The sequence below is a fragment of the Anomalospiza imberbis genome, chromosome 9 (genome assembly GCF_031753505.1).
Source record: "Anomalospiza imberbis isolate Cuckoo-Finch-1a 21T00152 chromosome 9, ASM3175350v1, whole genome shotgun sequence".
NCBI classification, from domain to species: domain Eukaryota; kingdom Metazoa; phylum Chordata; class Aves; order Passeriformes; family Viduidae; genus Anomalospiza; species Anomalospiza imberbis.
Window position 1 is genome coordinate 10,755,518 of NC_089689.1, and position 20,516 is coordinate 10,776,033.

General features: G+C 37.8%; 2 protein-coding genes across 12 annotated transcripts in view; one reads left to right on the top strand and one right to left on the bottom strand.

The window, feature by feature from the left end:
• LOC137479290 (potassium/sodium hyperpolarization-activated cyclic nucleotide-gated channel 2-like) overlaps positions 1-20,516 on the top strand; it is a 278,557-nt gene that overhangs the window by 54,069 nt on the left and 203,972 nt on the right. The window lies entirely within an intron of this gene.
• NTNG1 (netrin G1) overlaps positions 1-20,516 on the bottom strand; it is a 143,529-nt gene that overhangs the window by 36,036 nt on the left and 86,977 nt on the right. For 5 of the 9 annotated variants that reach the window (XM_068199670.1, XM_068199666.1, XM_068199669.1 and 2 more), the window contains exons 4-5: positions 10,439-10,465; positions 536-601 (exon numbers count right to left, since the gene is read on the bottom strand). In XM_068199670.1, the coding sequence (XP_068055771.1) occupies positions 536-601; positions 10,439-10,465 (93 nt within the window). The remainder of the gene's footprint in view (positions 1-535; positions 602-10,438; positions 10,466-20,516) is intronic. The other 4 variants (XM_068199671.1, XM_068199668.1, XM_068199667.1 and 1 more) reach the window with 1 other exon arrangement.

The window sequence follows — 20,516 nt, forward strand, 5'->3', positions numbered from 1 at the left end:
ATAATTTTGTTTCTTTCAGTGCTAATTGTCATATCACAGTATGTAATTTTTTGTGTAGAACTCAAATTGTAGAAAACCATGGGCCTTCCTGCAGAGAACTTGCGTGTATTGTGGATGGCATGAAAGCTGAGAATGCTTCTCAGCTTACTTGGGAAAACAAAATGGAAACAAGACATTAAAAATGCTTTTGAGGTTGACAGTGACAACCTTTGTTGACTTAAAAATCCCAAAACTTACCCAAAACACAGATTGTGCTATCTAAACAAATCCAAACTTATCCTGGGCTTTCTGTGTATCACAAATTTTAGTCTGTATGTTTACTAATCCCATATTTGCAGTAATGTTCACAGTCTGAATGTTGGAAGACTCCCTTTTCAGGTGAGGTTTGTCTTATAGTTATTTCCTCACAGGACAGCATTACTTAGCACCAGAGAAAAATGAGTTGGATTATCATCGTTATAGTTTGCCACCATGTGGGACTCGTTGAGAGCAATTTCAGTACCTTTAGACCACTAGGAATTTTACAGCATCCTACCTTGGTTTGGTTTAGAAACCTCAAGGGAAGAAATATTCGGCCATATCCTATCAAACTTTGGAGGATCTGCATGCATCAGGAAAAATCAGGTTTTGTTATTTACATCTGTGATATTGTTCTAAACAGGCAAGCATATGGACAAAGACAGAGATTACACACAGCTATTACTGGACTAGTCTAAGTTGCACTAGAACAGAACATGACTCCACAGTGAACAAGGAAACAAGCAATTGATGATTCCCAAAACACCAAATGGACATAAAATACTGTGCATAACAATTTCTCTTCTGTGGCTTAAAATATAGTTTTTCATGACAAGAATATAACCTAGGCCAATATATATGGTTGTAAAACCAGGAACAAAACAGGAACATATTGTGTTAAATATGCTCTGCAGAGATAAAACGACAGGATCAGACAAATATGGACTTCTTACCAAAGACACATATCTTACTGTAACATCCTGTTTCAGGGCCTTTTGAGTGAATTACATATCTGTTACCAGAAGAAATATATTTACCAGTAGAGTGGGCCTCTTCTTTGGCTCTCACACTTTTGTGTGTTTCATCTATTTCCTGTCATCTCTGCTGATGTATTTTACAGCTTGATTTTTTTTTTTCATAATGTTAAATATCTACATTTCTTATAAGTTCTACAGAATGTGTTACTTGCATGAAGCATTTTGTGTGAGCAATAGAATTAGCTGTGTCTCTTTAGAGCTTCATCTCCTTTGATTAATGTGTTCTGGGGCTAGGGAAGTGAGGAGTGACAACCCTTACCAGAATGGTGCTGGGTCTTGGAGCTGAAGGTGAAGTGGATGGGGTTTTGGGGAAGGAAGGAAAACTTGTTTCTCTGTTTCCATCTGCCTAGCTTTGAAAATTAGACTTGGACCATGTTTTTATAATCTTCTCTGAGTACTGTAGTGGTTGTGTCGTGTCTGAAACAAACAGAATTCTTCTTAAGGGTCACATCAGCCTTCACTGTGGTGATGTTAGTGGGGAGAGAGCTATTCCTTCTCTTCTGTGTATGAGGAATTCAGCTTGGTGGCGAGTAGACTGCAGTTGTCGTAACCTGCTTGGCAGCAAGGGGCTGGGCCTGTATATCTTTATCTAGCTGGTGAGTTTCACTGTTACATCCATCCTAGTAGAAAACCTGAAGGGGAAGCTATAACAAAATGACAGGGGCTTCAAACATCTGATATTGGAAGGAGGACATCCCAGAGTACCTTCTGACCCATTTGTCAAGGGTAAAAAGAAATTTCTGGGGCTGTGGGGCTGTCTGTCCCTAAAGTCCTCCCACACAGAGAACAGTTAAAGGAAAGGATGGGGACCTGCACTTTGCCATTTGCTGTTAGGCAGTCTTCTGCAATTGAATGGGTCTACTTGTAATTTAATCACTATTACATCAGATGCCTGCATTTTTGTGCTTTTTCCTTACCAATCAAGAAAACAGAAGAAAGAAAAACTGAACCAGTATGGTAGATTCTCAAACAGTCTACATATTGGCTGACATTAACCTGCCTCTGCAGGTCAGATCCACCAATTCCCACACATAGGAAGTGCAAGTGTGCCAGTCAGAGTGAATTACAAGAAGTATCTCTGAGCTGTACCTAGTGAGGTGCTGTGGTAACCCTTACCCCCTCCACTGACAGACTACTACCTAGCACCTGAGAGACCACCTTCCTCCTCCTCAGACACTCATTGACAAATTGCACAGTTAATTCCCTGTCAAATTCTGGTTGATTTAGGAACACTTAGATTTGACCTAAAAATTTTAAAGTGACTGGATATTAGGCATAACATAAAAATCAGGAGTTAAAAAGGGAAAGCAATTGTTATGGACTATGTTGTCCTGCTGTGCCCTGAGCCTTTTTTTCTTTTAGCCATTGTGCAGCATCAGAGTTGTTGCAGAAAACTGGTCACATTTCAGAATGGAGCTTCCAATATCTTACTCGTGTTGTTGAGTACAGTGTGGCACACCTGCTATAAAAGTTCCATGTATAGTGGTCTTAGGACTAACCCTCTGGAATTTTTAATTTCATAAACTGTAGGTCCTACATAGAAAATCAGATACTTTACATAATCAAACTGATATAATCAGTAATATTTGATATATAATTTATCCTGATTATTATTTTTCTAAGTAATGTCATGTCCAAGTAAAATCATTCCTTATAAGGCAGGAAAAAAATCATATTTACATATTTTTTAGAAATTCTATATATGTTATAGATCTGTTCTTGTTTTAGCAAACTTACTTAAAATGGAGGTTGTGACTTACTGCAAGGTAATTAAAAATTCCTTGACCCTTTAAATTAGATAACAGTGAACTGAGTTTCTTAATGGGCATCCAAAATAATAAAGAACATATTTACAGTGCCTGGAGATTACCATTTAAGTATTATTGCTAGTGATTATTACTGGTTATTATTGATAATTATAACCATATTAGAAGGGATTTCTGGAGGTCATTTAATTCCACAGTTTGCTCATGGCAGGGTCAACTTAAAAGTTAGATGAGGTTGTTGAGGGTCATATCCAGTTGAGACCAGCTGATGCTTGGTAATGTGGTTAATGCTCCTTAGACTTAATGCTTCTGTTATGTGCTTTTTTCAGTCTTTGGTAAAGAGGATATCTTTTACTCATATCCTTTATTCATGGCCTGTATTTCCATCAAGATTACATGTTTCTTGATAAAGGTCTTTCTTCATATCTTTGAATGTTTTTTAAATGGTGATAACTTGAAATGCTTTATCTGCAAAGGTAGGTGAGATGTCCAAGTCTAAGAATGTTGGATGTCATTCCCACATGTACATTGGAGCAGATGAGTCATCCCTTGAACAGACACTGGGAAGAATCATTTAGCAGCTAGTTATTCTTTCACAGCAACCTGTGAAAATATTTCTAGTCCTTGGTGATCACCACCAAAGGCTTTATTTATAGAGAAGCTGACTAGATAAACCAATCTTTTCCAGAATAGTTCCATGTCTGGAAACTGCATTTTGTAATTAGAATCATTATTTACGAGAATAATAAATGAATCTTGGAGTAAGTATTCTATAAGATGTGCTGTTTCCATCTACTGTAAAATATTCCATGACAGTTACTCTGGGCAAGCAAGGCTAAGAAATGTGAAAGAGAGTTTCTAAATGTATGTTTGAGTGTTATTATTTAAAAGTGAAGCTACTGTGGGCATTTTTAAGAGTGGAGGTATGCAAGCTGTGTGACTGAGAAAAAAATCAGAGATGACATTTTATATTTGCATTGGATATTTTTGCATTTTTAGTTACTATTGTTCCAAAGCCAATTATATGTAGAAAGTAACTTTTGGAAAAAAATTTTACTTTCATGAAGTAAGGGAAAACTTACTGCATTATATTTATTAGATGTATGATAATTTCCTTTTTCTCCTCACAACCTTTTTTTTTTTTAATTTCCTCCCTGATATACAGTATCAGAATTACTCAAATATTCATTGGAAGTACAGTCTGCACCATGGGCTATATCATGGTTTCAAACTGGAGAAATAAAGGAAATGAATGGGTAGTGTCAGCCTAATTCCAACCAGACAGCTGCACGTGAAAAAAACCTGTCACAATCTTGGCAGAAATTAATGGGCATTTTGTTGGTTTCTCACTCCAAACCAAGTACTGAGCTGGCAGTAAAATTAAAGTGTATTCCCAGTGAGAGGGGCTGTCCCTGCTCAGGGATGATGGCAGAGGTGATGGAGCGCAGGAATTCTCTGCTGCTGCCTGGGCAGCTGTGCTCTGCAGCCAACAGTGCCTGACCACCTCCTCAAGTGATCCTGCTGGCCCAGCCCACAGACAGTGCATCTGCTGGAAATTACTGCCCATAAATCTCTAAGTCTTAAATAATGCTTACTAGTGGCAGACAGGGAGCACTTGTGTTGGCAACTATCATTATTAATTTCATTTTTAATAACAATAAGGAACCCCAGTGAGATATGCTGATTAAGATGTTTTCTAACTTTCTTTCCATTAAAAAAATAATTAAGAATGTATCAGTATAAACTTAATGATCCAGTAGAACTTCATGTCTCTAGCCACAGAAAGCTGGCCTTGCCGCTACCTATTTTAAACCATGAGTAGGCAGCAGTAAATATCTGTTCTCAATTATAGATGCCTGCTGAGGACAGTGGAATTATGACAGTTGGTTTAGGTGCAAATATGGAATAAAAAATTTAGGATTTTTAAGAAATAATGCTCAATGAAATCACTGGCAAATTTAGTAGCTGCTGGAGTAATCGAGTGTGTTTATATCAGATTGTATTCCACCACGTCTTGCAATCATCATATCATTGTTACAGCATTTCTATCTCTTTTGGTCTTTTTGAAGCTATGATAATCTATCTCACATAAAATTTGCCTTTTAGCACTTTCATTAAACTGCAAAATCTAAATCACTGAATGAGAGAAATGCTGGTGGTTTTTTTTTTTTTTTTAAATCAACCTTTTATTTTATTAAGTTAAAAAAAAAATACTTGGCCAATATTAGGCAATCTTTCTTGGAGCAATGTAGGAAGTTTCATACCTGTTCCTTTGAAGAAAGGAGAATTCTGCATAAATGTGAAGATGTGGTTGTTTTATGGTAGCTCCACAGCCATAACAGCTTTTATAACTGTTGGAAGAATTTAAATGTAATTAGTCCTTTATGTGTCCACTTGTAGAGAAAAAAAGAGAGCGATCTTTTTAGAGGCTTAAAAATAATCCAAGGATCCATCTCTGGAAACCTTCAGGTATCAGAAAAAATATACCACTGATTTGAACAAATTGTTGGCTGATTCTCAAAATAGTCAGGGCTGAAGAAATTCTTAAATTTTAAGTATTTCCACTAGAATTTTTGTAGAAATGCACAATGAATTCAAGTACTTTGTAATGAAACATTTAGGTACCTTCTCATGAAAAAAAAAATTATTTTGTTGATAGTTTGCAGGGGTTGTGTTGTTATTTTTTATTTGGACTGGTTCTGCTTTTTCCTATAAAAATGTTAAAACTGTCTGATCACCTGGAATTACTGTGCAGTAATTCATAACTGATAAACAGTAAATCAAGATTTTTTTTTTTTAGATCACTATGCTGATTTGGAAACCTCATTCTTTGCTTTAGTCTGTGAAATAAACTGATTACATGTCTTAGGGAACAGAAAGAAAAGGATGAGAGGGTAACATAGAAATACATTTTTTTCCTGGCAGTTTCCCCCCAAGCTTTATAGATAATTAGATTTTAAAATATCTTTTTGGGTCATGTCTATTCTCTATAAACTTCCTTGAGCAACTGAGCTCAACTAGCATATTGCAAGTGCCATGTGTTTTGCATGGGCACTATGGTACATATTGGAATGTTGATATCTTATTTTCTAGAGTATCCTATCACTGGATTATTTATTAGTGGTTAAAAGAAAGATAACTATGAACTGAGTAGTTCTCTATATATTACAACAAATCAAAAAGCATTGAAAACACTATGTGATTGATAGACTGATTTAAACTAACTCAAGATGATCGCGGAAAACTGGAAAGAGGAATGAGAAGCAGCTCTAACCTGTCAGTGGCTGTGTCTGAGACTGCTGAGCACAGCTCTTCTTATTTGTTAAAATTGGTGGATCTGGCAAAACCAAAACTGAAATGAAGGCTCCCCCAAATCCCATCCCTAGGACCTCGCAGTGCTCCCTGGGCAGCACTGGTGCTTTCTGACCCTGCCCTCTAAATCACTTTATTTATTTATATATTTGTCCCAGCAATTTTAGCAAAGAGGTGGTTTCTGCTCCATGCTGGGCTCAGTTCTGCTTTCTCACCTTCGGAGGTCACACCCTAGCTATATAGCAGGAAACTGGCTTTGTTGGGACTGCTACCAGGTAAAAGTACACGTAATGGTATTATTTGGAATGTAAATTTCTCTCAGATCCAGTATTCAAATGAGCACATCATACCACAAAGGCTGGTTCTATTTTCTTTTAGCTCAGTAATGTTTTAATACAGTGTAAAATCTAATTTTAAAAGCAAAGTATTCGAAGAGCTTCAAAGCATTAAAGGAGGGAAAACAAATACTGGCTTGATATTATAATCAGTTATCTAGATAAGGTGATTGCCTTAGACTGGAAGCCTGATTAACAATATTATTTATTAGAAGGTCAGACTTGGATACAATTAAATTGAAATGAGAACTTTTTGTTTATATGTCCAAAATAATAGATACAGTCTGAAGACAATATTTGAATGTTTTAAGGAGATAAATATCTTAATGGTCTCTCAGTAGTACAGCTTTCTGTAAAACCTGACCTCAAATAATAATAGAAAAATAATGTACAACCTAGTTATGAATGTTTATACTCTGCTCACATGTGTTGGGTATAGACTCTAGTCCAAAGCTTGGCATGGTAATGGCTTTGCTCACACGATTGAAGATTTAATAAGAGAGCTTCTTGGTTACTGCAAAAGGGCAAAATCCGGTCCAAAATACTTTGTGTTGTTATTAAAAACAAAAAATTCCACTAGTATTTGCTCTCACTACCTTTTAAAGTATATATTTACCACATTAGAATTCCATTACAAATGTGAAAAACAAATAAAGCTACATTCATCCAGATACTATTTTAGCTCCAGAAAAATACCAATGAGATTTTTCAAGGTTAAGAAAACAATAAAATAAGAAAGGGCCCATTCTTTTTTTTTTTTTTTTTTACATCTTCATCTTGCATTCATTATCCTTAAAAAGAACCTTCTTAATTTAAAATTGACTCTAAGGAAGAACAAAAATATAGAGAACAAAGCAGAAAATACTGTTTGGTTATTGTGGTTGCATCTTGCATTTGGGTGCATGGTCTGTCTCTAAACTCTGACTCATCTGCCAGCAGCAGGCTTTAAGGTGATAATCACCCACACAGAGCTATTTGCACATCATGTCTATCTTATCCTCTATCTAATTATACCCTCTATAACAAACTGTTTAGCATAATTAGTGGAGTTATGCTTTACGGAAAAAAAGAAGCAATAGCTTAGAAGACTCAACTTTTGGAAGGCATACATGTACAGATTGGTAATCTTGGTATTTGGTCATAATAATGAACATTTTTGATGCACTGCTCTATGTAAAATTGTACAATCATTATTTTAGCAAGTAAAATAATGCAGTTTTCAGAATATTTACATACTGTATATAAGCATTGCTTAAAATTATGAAATGGTTTTGGGACTCATTAATTGCTAACACTTTCACCAGTATTTTTTCAGACATGGCTGAAAAATGCTGAAAGAGCCAGCATTGCAATCAAAAAGCTGGAAATGATCAGAGAACCTATTATTCAACTGATAGACAACAGCAGGTACAAATGACCTTAATGGGAAAGCTCTCGGGTTTTTTTGTTTGCTTTGTTTTCTTCTAGATGATCAGAAAGGATGTTTACTAATGACCACTCTTTTTTGTGTTCAAATTTTAGTGCTAAACTGCTTTAATACGAAATCCTTTGAGGTAAAAAAGGAAAATAGAGAATAATACATATATGTGCACATTGATGAATATATTTTATTTTTCTTTGCTGGCTTTCATTGCAGTCTGAAAAAAGTGTTACATGAACAATGCTTGAGGTGGCATCTTCTTTGCATGCTGGAAGTTTAGTGTTTCTAACACGCCTGTCCCAACCCCGTCCTCCTTATAAACCAGAAAAAAGCTGGGAGCACACAAAAGCCAATACCCCCTGTAGGTGTTTGCTGCCAGGCAAAATGAAACCCAAACTGTATCTCCCAAGAGTAACTTCCTGCCCCCAGATGGGGAAAAACTCTGCTAATATGAACACAAATACTGTGTTAGCATAAACAAAACAAAAATCATGCAGAATCCATTAAAGCAGCCACGACTAATTAATCTTGTTTGGTTTTGTGTGTTAATTGGACTTTTGTTAAATTCTCTTTGAGAACAGGATAAATTTATGGATTCTATCCTTGTTTAACAAAAATTCTGCTATTTCTGTGTTATAGGAAAGGTGTCCAGAACATTAAGCAAGTAGAGTTATTTCTCCCTTGAGCTATTTAAGAAAAAACACATGGAAAAAGCAAGCAGTATATACTTGTGCTCATGAAGAGATGCTCATACTTCACCCTTTTTAGGTAGGCAAAGAAACATATTGAATTCTACCACATATTATCCCAAGACATTTACAGCAGACTAAAGATAAAACATAGATTTGCAGAAACTCTTGTATTTCCTATAGAATGTTAAACAGAATTTTCTCAGTTTGTAATAAATTAACTGTACTAATCACCACAGTGTAAAATACAAAGAGGTCAACAATGCATCCTTTCAGCTCACCATTGTTCAAAAGGTATTTGAGTTTCCCTATTAAGTTTTCAAAGGCCAACATCTGCTGATGCTCAGAAATGGTAGATGTGGTGACGAAGGCTGTATGGAGGGTGAAGTGAAAACACAACCATATAGACCATGCAACACAGTAGTACTAAGAAACTATAGCACAATCAAACTCCAAAGAGCTATTTCCCATTCATCCCATTTCTGTTATTAATGGCAGAAATATTTCTGAGAATGGTAACATAAACTTATTCTCTTTCATTTATTTAAATTTTTTTTGTAATGAAACATATGTATAAACACAAAGTTTTGAAAATGGCACATCACTATGAATCTGCAGGCGTGCAAATACCAGAGGAGACACTAGAGCAGGCAAATGACATTATTAAGATTTAAGGCTTTCATTTGCACATTATTGTCATTGATGCTGTTTTTCTATTTAAAGCAGAAAACAGATGCTGTGGTATTCAGCTGCTAAAACTGCTCGCACTTGCAAGTGAGATAGTTTTGATGGCATTTAACTTTCCTGTCTAGAGCTTAACAAATCAGTGCTATTCATGAGCTTAAGTAAACTGGGTTGATTATAAGTTGATAGTCCTGACCCTGCATCATAAAAAGTGAGACAGTTTTACCCAAATTGTTAAAAACTTTTCACTTGGATAGCGGCTATGGCAAATTGCATTTAACAACTGTGATATTTTAAAACCGTGATTGTCCTGTACTATGCAAGTTGTGCCCAAAGTATTTGCAAAGCTGAGGCTGTAGGGAATATTCTTTCCTTGAGCTACAGCATGATCCCATTTCTCCTTCCCTGCTTTACTGGCAATTAACTAATGTGCCATGACTATATGCACTCCTCAGCTGTGGAACTTAGCCGAGGCTCACAGCTCAGCTGCTGTGCACTTGGTCTCTGCATATGTTTTGTTTAAGTAATCATCTATTTCATTGATATAGTAGTTCTTTATGTAACAATGTCATGGTTTTGTTATAGTTTAAGAGTTGTATTTTGGTACTTAGATTGCATACAGGAAAGCATTTTTCTGTGAAGGAACACAATTCTATTTATTTTGTGGAGTAAAGCTGAGTTCAAAGCCCACTAGAGTTAATGCAGATTCCAGCAGATACGCTGCATTTGCTAATCTACTTCATAGAAATGAAAGCTATTCCATTTATAAACTTTTCCATTTGCTCTTTGAATGTACACACACATATACATACATGAAAATTATTGGTCCTATACTTCTGTTATTAGCAAACACTTTTCTTCAAAATGCTCAACAAATATTTTCTCTGCAACAGTGTCTTAATTCTTCATGTCACACTAGTTTTATAGGACTCAGTGCTCATCTGCTGATAAGAATTGACCAGAAAATCTGGGGCTGAATGCAGATGTAAGGAGTGACATTGTCTCTGACCATGTAATAACAGTGACATGTTAATGCCAGAGAGGAAGGCCAATACACAGTCCCTGCACCACAGGGCATGCTGTCAGAGAAACATTATCTACACCAGAAAGGGATGTTGGGAAATCAGATCCATGAAGCTGAATGACAATGCAAAACAATACTGGTTTTATTACTTACTACCAATACTGGAAATACTGGGTATACCTGCAGAGAAAGAAAACACAGAGAAGTGTAGTTAGCTGTTTGCTGTAGCTGGCTGAGCTATTACACCTAAGATTCTGAAAACATCTTCAGAATACTTTATCAATACATAGTTAAACTCAAGCATCTGCCATTATGTGCCCAGTCCTTTATAAATACAGAGTCTTTTAGATTTTTCAGTATGGGGCTGCAGGGACCACTAAAATGCATTGACAGATGGGATCTATACCAGCTCTGTGAACTTCATGAATTTGTTCAGAACAGTTTTGTATTTCAACTAACCAGCCATTAGGTTTAATGCTCTAGATAAAAATATCAGTCATGCATGTGTTATGCAGATCCGGGAGAGTAATTTAACCAAGGGATAGATGCATTGCTAACTGCTTTGGCCAGCTGCTTAAATCAGTTGCTACCTTCTGTTGCATTAATTGTATAGAACTATTTTCCCCTCTTTTACCTGACAGTTATCTAAATTAAACTATGTAAAAGAATTGTAATTGAGTGAAACAATCTAATGCAGTAGGTTGGCCATATTGATTAAGTCTCTCATTGATTTATTTTTTTTCCTGTGTTCATTTCAATTTGTAAACCGAATTAATGCAAGGAAACCATTCCAGAGACAGGTGAAATTTGCCATAAGAGGTGGGGCTGTTAAGGAGTAAAAGTACTTCATTGGATAAGCAGTGTGGGATCTCATGCTGTATAATGCAATCCCAAGAACTAGTTTCTTGTCAGGTCTGCCCTGAAAGCTAGGCTTTGTGTGTAGCACAAAACCATGGACATGAAATCTTTCCTGAAATGCCATTTTCTTAAGATGAAATGCCATTGTTAATGGGACTATGGCTCATCACTTGGGTTAGTCAGAAACTGCAGATCAGTATTGAAATCCTGGATATTTGCATCCTCTTCCTTAAATACAGTTTGCCTTTTTAAAGTTTTATTGACTTTTTTTGGCATGCATTTTGTTGCAGAAATCTGTCTGTTTCTCCATTAAACATCTGCTACACTTCTTTCAACATCTATCCTAAAGTTCTCCCTTACTCAGAGATGGCATGGACCTCACTCTGCAACTAAGCAAAGGAATGTCTTGAGAATAAATGATATTCAATGTAAGCAAAGTTGCAGAGTCAAGCTAGGAAAAATCCTAACTTGTGGCATGGCTAAGACAATGCTGAAGTAAGAGAATTTGCAGAATGGGGACCAAACCCACACTTTTTATGTTTCACCACAACAATCCTGGGGCACACATCAGAATTGCATCTCTTGGGTTTTATATGGAAGCTGTGGTCTGGTAGAGCACAACAGACAGCACCTGCTGCTCATCCAGCCCCACACTGAGACACTGTTTGCAAACTTAATTATTTCTACGTCTGCTGAGATTAATGTGTATTTTCCAAAATTTTAGCACCATGATGTATTGAATGCTAAATGCAAATATCATCATAATAGAACAATGTGGTCATAGTTCTAATAGTAACAAAAAGTGCTGTTTTTGGTTAAGATAATTAAAGAGAATGTCTATCCCCTTATTTTAAATATCAAAAAGACAATCAATTTTCAAATATTTTTCCATGAAGTTTCAATAGCAGCTTGTTTAAATTTTTGCAAGTCATTGTAGCTGATTTAAATTAGCAGGATTAGTTTTCCTTTATACACTCATGGAACCTACACAAATATTAGATAAAAGACAAAAACTGTGTTCTTGCACTCACACTTGCACTGTGAAATGGTATTTGTATTTCCTCTGGGTATACTCCCCCGCCTCAAACCTCTCTGTCTCCTACACACACACAAATATCCTTTCCTTTCTCTCCTGGACAGATTGTAGCAAAGGAAGAGGTTTTCCTGCAAGTCTGCTTGCCTCATATTATCGTACTTCAAAATTTTCAATGAATTCATAGTGATAAATGCTTCCTGGGCAGAGAATAATGAACACAAGATGCCTGCTAGCCTGAGGGCTCTGTATTAACCTTGCAAAGATATCTTCAGTTCTGTTTCAAAAACTGTTTTGCTATTTCTGTACAGAGTTTCTTAGCTGGTGTGGTCTTCTGTAACCAGATTGATTTTTGTACTACCAGGTATCCCTGTGTGGGGTGACTGGCCTTGATAGTGTACTACTTTATGCCCTTCTTAGTGAAGAGAGTGAGAATGACACTTCTGAGTTTGTCTGGAAAGGAACTGGTTATGTAGGGCCACGAAGCAGGATCTATTAACACTCTGTGAAAACCGCACATATGATAGGGAAATTATTCTTAGAAGGAGCGTTTGTGTGAGATCTGGAGTTACATATTGAGGCTAGCTCTTGAATTCAGCTGAGCTGGATTTGGTGCAAGTCCTTAGGTAATCAGACACAGGAGGTGTGATTCTGCTCTCCCTCTTTGTCAGTGTGGAGGCAGGCAAGGGTTTGAGCGCAGGGCTCTGCCTGTGCCACCACTGCTGGGGACCACCACAGGCTGCGGGGTCATCCCCCCACTGCTGGGGACCACCACAGGCTGTAGGGTCATCCCCCCACTGCTGGGGACCACCACAGGCTGCGGGGTCATCCCCCCACTGCTGGGGACCACCACAGGCTGCGGGGTCATCCCCCCACTGCTGGGGACCACCACAGGCTGCGGGGTCATCCCACCACTGCTGGGGACCACCACAGGCTGCGGGGTCATTCCCCCACTGCTGGGGACCACCACAGGCTGCGGGGTCATCCCCCCACTGCTGGGGACCACCACAGGCTGCGGGGTCATCCCCCCACTGCTGGGGACCACCACAGGCTGCGGGGTCATCCCCCCACTGCTGGGGACCACCACAGGCTGCGGGGTCATCCCCCCACTGCTGGGGACCACCACAGGCTGCGGGGTCATCCCCCCACTGCTGGGGACCACCACAGGCTGCGGGGTCATCCCCCCACTGCTGGGGACCACCACAGGCTGCGGGGTCATTCCCCCACTGCTGGGGACCACCACAGGCTGCGGGGTCATCCCCCCACTGCTGGGGACCACCACAGGCTGCGGGGTCATCCCCCCACTGCTGGCCCTTGGCTTGAACCTGGTCTGTTACATGGCATGGATCGTCTCCAGTCACCCTTGTACTGAAATCTGTGAGTACTTTGCAGCAGTGAAGTGATGGGAACAGGTTAGAGAGATGAAGGTCAGGCCTCCTTTGATGGACAATTCTGTTGAGCAAGGTACAAAAAGGGATTGAATTTACATCCATTCAGTTGTTAAACCAAAACAATGTTCAGCCTAAATTATCTCCAGTTGAAATCACTGGGATGGTTATTAATGGAAATAGATTTATAGTGAGGGGACATCAAGTAAAGCATGCAAAATAAGTTCAGAGGTTGGTTCTGCCCCTGAAATTGCAAGTATTGCAGGAGAAAGTCACTAATACTATTTATTATTTTTGACTTGACTTGAGGGTGGTGATTTGGTATATTACATGTGCACTGTAAGTGCATCTAAATATATATGCATTACTTGAGAGGAAAAAAATCTGGTGTTTTCCTTTCGTACGATCTTCAGCATCTGCCCTGTAATTTTCTCATTTCCCCTACTTCCAGAAATGGGTTGTTTTAGCTCTTAGCTACCATGGAGCTGGCTATTGAGATGAAGAAAAAAGTAAATCAGATGCTAGCGAAGAAAGCAAGTCTTTGATTCTGTCTCTAGTTTGTGTCAGTGTGAAATCCTTAACACAAAGAAATGGATCAAGCTTTCGGTGACAGAGACCACACGGCTGCTTCCAGTGTCAGGGCAGGTCATACCCTGCAGACTCTCTTAGCACCTCCATTGTCAGTGCCTGCATGTGCTTCTGGCAGGACTCTTAAGCAGGAACAAAATATAGAGCTTTTCATAGCAGAGTCAGAGCAGGGATGTTAATGCCTCATCTAATCTTTTGCTAGAATATCTGCCCTACAGCATGACAGCACTCCCTGCAGTGAATCTTTCTTCCCTTTTCAGCTCTTCCATTGAGGAATGATTGCAATATCAGATGCTCAGCATCAATTTCAGAACTTCTGAATTCTCTAGCAATTTAAAGCCCTGAGAAGCTCGATGATACTGGTGTCTCTTAATCCCTCAAATGGAGTGATCAATATGATCATAGGAGTAAACTTTTCACGCATTTTTAAACCTGTATTCAGACAAAGCATTACACACAGTGAAAGAAAATTCTTTGGAAATTTAATCTGTTTCATTGCAAGAGCCCCAGAACTCCTGCTATTGTTAATTTTGCAGTTGTTCCTTTGTATAGATTGAATTCATAGAAAAGGAACTGCTTTGATGAAGTTTGTTATCCCTCACCTCTGCTTTCCCAAATGATATCACCAGAAATAAATGGGACAGAGAAAATAGTTATTGTTTTATTCGGTAACATATTTTAAAATTTGGACTTCTTTGTGTTATGTTTTAGTGAGTCCAAACCAGTATTGAAAATTCTGTCTAGGAAACACCCATTGAGATCAAAGGATTTTTTTCAAGTAATCGTAATTTATTGATAGACTATTAGAAACTTTGAAAAGCCTGAAACTCAGACTATTTTTGGCACTTTGAATATCTTAAAACAGACACTTTGCCTTCCCATGCTGCTGCTGCCTCAGGACCAAAAGTCTCTTTCATTTCACCTTTTCACTGTATATGGCAAAAATAGAGTTGTTTGAAACCAGTGACGTATGGAAACAATTCATTTCCCAGCAACAGATGTCCCCACAGCCAGCACAAACAGCCAGCTCAGCAGGGTCATGCAAGAGGGTAGAGTGCTGAAGGATAATTTTTCAAGCCCTATTTAAAAAAATTACAGCATGTTATTTATAATGCATTGTTTTTAGATATGTACCTGCAATATTTTGCTGGCTATTGCACTGATACCCAGTTGAAGGAAAATGAGTTTATCAGTTGCAGATTTTTGCAGTTTTTTCTGACACTTCTGTTTACCTGAATGCTCTTGATATACTGCAGTTTTGTCCTCACACTAGGTTTCCCAGCCTTTTGTGTGACATGATTCTGTGACTTTATACCTTCTGTAAGCTCCATGGGCTAATATTAATATGTAATATAAATATAAAATAAGAGCAATATGAAGTTTTGCTGTTTTGTAACTTATTGATTGATATCTTCCTTTTTCTCTTTGAAACACATTGTGTGAAAAGCATCAAGGAGCGATATTTTATAACTTCAACATTAAGTGTCCCATTTGTTCAAATCAAATCATGAAGAAGACACTGGAAAACTTCTAGTTACTTGGGAGAATGGGCCCTTAGAAAATGGGACACTGTCTAGTTTATGAGTCTGCTTTGACTGGAAAGCAGGATCTGTGATCCTTTCAGTTAGAGGCATCCTTGTTACCTGGATTCCTGACTAGAAAGCACAACTTGTTGGACAACTTAGTTTATGCCGATCCTTCAAGATGGCCTTGTGTCAGCAAATATTTATGGGGAAAACTGAACATCAGTGAGGGTGCACACCAGTGCACTTCTGGAGGTGCCATAAGTTTTGCCAGAAACTGTTTCTGTGGCAGCTGTGCTGCACAGATGCCTTGTCAGTCTTTTGCCTTTCAGGGAAGTTTAAGGCTGTGCTGCTGAGATAGAGGCTGTGCCATGGTGGGGGGACCCACTGCAGGAGAAATTCAGTAAACTGAGACTGCCTAACTCATGACTGAAAAGAACCACCAGTATTTATTTCCCATGTCCTGGTCAGTGCTTTGTTTCATGTTGAACTATGAATTAGGAAAGTCGTGTAACAGCTGGGAGGGGGTTCTGCTGAGTGTGGGGCACTTCTGATACAGGTTATTGGTGGTGAAGGGACTGACACAAAGTGAGCAGGCTTTGATGCAGGGCAGCTCAGTGCACTCTGAGACAGCTCTGTCTGATGGAGCAAAGAACCTAAGAGCCAAAGGTGATCTAAACAATAGGAGGAAGAAAAGGGCTAGTGCTGTCAGACACATACAACTGCTGAGGAGAAAAGCTATCCTGTAATACCAAGTAGAGAGAAATTCAATAAGTTCACTTTGTGTGTCAAAACATATTGCAGAAAAAACTATCTATAGAAGGTGACAGCACAAGGGAATGAATGTAATCACAAAATAGTCAATAAGATAGAGTGGAAATATAAAATAAATGCTGTGTGGAGACAAATGGAGAAATATTGTTAGTGCCAGTAAACAACAGAGTACTTGCTGTCTTTCACAGGTAAAGCATGGAAAAATGTTTTGCATTCCCCTGAAAAACTCAGGGTGACTTAAAATGGTGAAGAAATAAATGGATAAAGAAAACAGCTTTGTGTCAGGGTTTCCGCTATGACTACGGAATAAACTGGAATGATCTTCTGTTTCAGGAGCTGTAGCTTGAAAAGATATGATGAAGTCTTATTGGCCACAAAAAAATGGCAGAAACGGAGCAATAGAAATAACAGAAGTTCCAGCTGGGAAAGATTTGGAAATAGACATTAAGCTTCTTGTTGAATCTGAACAAATTTCATAAATTCAGAGAATCTCAAGAAAGAGTATCTTTTTATTTTGTGGAAAGAAGAAAAAAAAATCAGTGTTTTACTTATACAACTATTTTTAACTGTATCTTATTTAAGCATGTTCATGTAAACTTCAAACATATTTAAATTTTTAAATAATTTGGTCTTAGATGAAAAAGATGGTCTTTGAAAATTAGAGGAAGCAGAAGTATCAAAGGAACACTGTATTACTGGATTATACAAAGTGCCCCCAGAGAACTGAAGTAATATATGAAGGGAAATTATTTCTATCAACATGTTCCAGGAACTATTTCAGAATCCACACCTGATTAGGGAGACTATAACACCAGGGCTGCATTGTTGGTGATGATGCTCCACATGATGGAGATGGTAACATAAAGGCAACAAGTTAAGTGAAATTACACAGACTGTGCAGAGAGTTTACACAGTAATGCATAACTTCATATGCTCCAACACATAGAGCCTTAAATCGGGAAGTGACAAAAGAAATGAAGATTTACATACCATAAATAATTTCTGCTTGTACCAAGGAATCAGCCAACCCACAAGAACACAAGCTGATTTAGTTCTGAGGCAATGCATAGGACACAATTCAAGAAGTAGTTATCAGAGAACCACTTCTGGACTGAAACTCAACATGTTTGTTGAGAAGGAAAAGGATATAAAAAAATCCTGCAGTAATATTTAACTTTGAGAGAGCAAGGAAACGAAAATGAGGAAGTTAGATAAAAGGAAAGTGAAAAGAACATCTAAAAAGATATGCATGCAAACAGCATGGAAGCGGCTGGGGACAAGTGTATGAGAGGCTCAGAGTAATTATATATAACTCATCTCTTTTTTTGTAACTTATAAAAATTAGCTCTCATATAAGCAAAAAAAAAAATCCAAACCTCAAAGCCAAATTGAAAACAACAGAATGTAGATGATTTTGGTAAGATACCCTTCAAAAGTGTAAATCTTCTCAATGGAGAAAGATATGGGAAAAAAGCATAAAATCTGCCAATTTAAATATAAACCACAGTATTTCAAGAGTCAACTTCCTGTGGACACAGAAGTTGGTAATTCTTTTTTGTTAAAACTATCATACTAGAAGCAGGAGGCCAAGAGAGAAAAATGAGAAGACAGGCAATTGAGGTATTGTTAATACTATGACTAATTAATAATTAATTTAATATTGAATACTAAATTAATTGTTTTCACTGATGTTCACAACAAAGAAAGAGAGATTCTCACCTGCTGAGGAATTTTCTCAAAGTCTGTTAGCATCTGAAGTAAATGGTATTGAACAAGAATTGCCATGAGGAAATGTTGCCCCAAGAAGTATTTTACAGGAACTCAAATATGATGTTTCTGAACTAACTATTATAGCATATAAACTGTCATTTAAGTCAGCCTTGAGGCCAGAAGACATGTTTTAACTGTGGTGCAGTCTTAAAAAAGGACTCAAGGACCGATCCAGAGAGTAGCAAAATATAGAAAAAGCACATTTTTATGTCATCGTAGAAGAGCCATGTTGTTGTCCTGTCTAGAATATCATGTGTACTTTTAGCCTCACCAAATAAAAAAATGACATCATAGATCCAGAAGAGAAAGCACAGATGACGAGATGTGGCATGGTTTTATGATGAGATGAGAGAGATCAGATTTGTCATTTAAAAAAAGATTGGAGGAGTGGGTAAGGTCAAGTCTATGTAATGATAAATGGTGTAACAGATGTAAACAGAGATGCTTTATTCTTTGTTCCTTCCTTATCTAAGGAGGTACTGGCTTAACCATAGAAAACATTTAAGGCAAGCAAAATGAAATACCTTTCACTCATTGTCTCACTAAAATTTGAAATGTATTGCCATAAGGTATCACTGAGGTCAAGCTTATGTTAGCTGGGTGTCTCTCTCTGTTCAGCAGCAAGCAACCCTGGCAGTCCAGCTCAGAAAGCCAGTTTATTTCAAGGTAACTGAGAAGGTGAAGAAGAAATCCTTCATGCTTCTTCCTGTTTGCCATAAATTCCTGCTGCTGATGACTGCTGAAGTCAGAATTTGAGGGTAAGTGGAGTATTCATCAGCTCAAACAAGGTTGTTTTCATGATGCTATCATAGTCATCATCATCCCCAGAAATGACTAACTATTATTTACAAAACATTTTGATTTTTGATGAAACTGTATATTTGCTGAAATTCACTGACGTTGTTTTAGCATAAAGTTGATTTAACAAGCTTCAGACACTCTTTCAGTAGGTACTAATTCCACTGTTCCGTTTGGGTGTGTGCTCAGCTGACTGGGAATGAGGTAAAACTCACAGCAAGCTAAATTTAGCTAAAATCAACCAGGTAAATCTCACCATATTTCCCAAACATAGCTTTAAAGTATTAATTCTGTGAGCCACACTCAGTTTTTATAACAGACAAAAAAAAGTGAATACTCTTACAAAATGTTTTTTCCTGCTATTTGGAAGTTCATTTTTTTCTGCTCAGTAAGAATTTTATCATAATTTCATGCCCCCACACTTCATGGTTTGTTACTTAGTCTATTACTCTCACATTTTACTTGATAAGGTCCTGCTTCCTATGATCTTAATTTCTGAGTTTTGATTCTTCACAGCTGCTGCTTTGAAGTCTTAGATAACATACTGAGCATTGCATACTGCTCCTGGTTTTAAACTTTTCATCCAGCTGCATACATAACTCTGTTTCCCTCAAATAACTTTTTCAATAAATTGTTATATCTAATATTTTAAAATGAATGTTTTGCTTTTAATCAGGGCAAAACTGTGGACTCTTTTCTTAAAAGAAGCTTGTAACTTCTGTCAAAAAGTATCCTCATTTTCAGTCCTTTCTTCAAAGGAATTTAAGTCTGTTACTCAGTTCAGGGGGATTCTGAATCACTGTGTATTTAATACACGCATGAAAGGGGGAACTGATGGTCATACTTGCCTTTGTGCCCCCTCTTTCAGCACCATGATTTATTTTGACCCAATCTTGTCCAGGACCAGTAAAGAGAGCTGTCAGTAACTTCTTGCTTTGGACAATATAAAAGTGTGCTGGAATAGTACACATGTATTGTGGAGTGGCTGTTGGCTGGAAACAAGTAGATGTAAAACCTCAGGTTTTGCCCTCACTTTCCCTCTTCAACACTTGATCTACAAGAGTGCATCTGAATCTGGACTGCAGGTCAACATCAGGGAAATGTTTCCTTCCCAACCTTTAGATCTTTAGTTAGTAATATAAAAAATCTGGCCTGAGTTTTTTTTTCTCCCTTTTTTAAATGGACAAAAAATGAGCAAGGATCTCACATGTTGAACTGAGAGTGTCACTAATCTCAAGATAGTAAGGATGTATGAATGGAGAGCTGAGGGCAATGTGGCTGGAGCAGTACTGCAGTTATTCCCACTGTTTTCTCTCATCTGTGTGTGTTCTTTATGTGAAGAGTCCAAATTTTTTCATTCCTTAGCCCTTTCTGTGCAGTGTCCAGGAATGTGTCTATGGATATAAACATGTGGCTCTCCTGGAAGTTATTTACAACCATGTGAGAGCACAGATGATGTATACTTACAATTAGCACTTACAAATTGACACCTTGTCCAG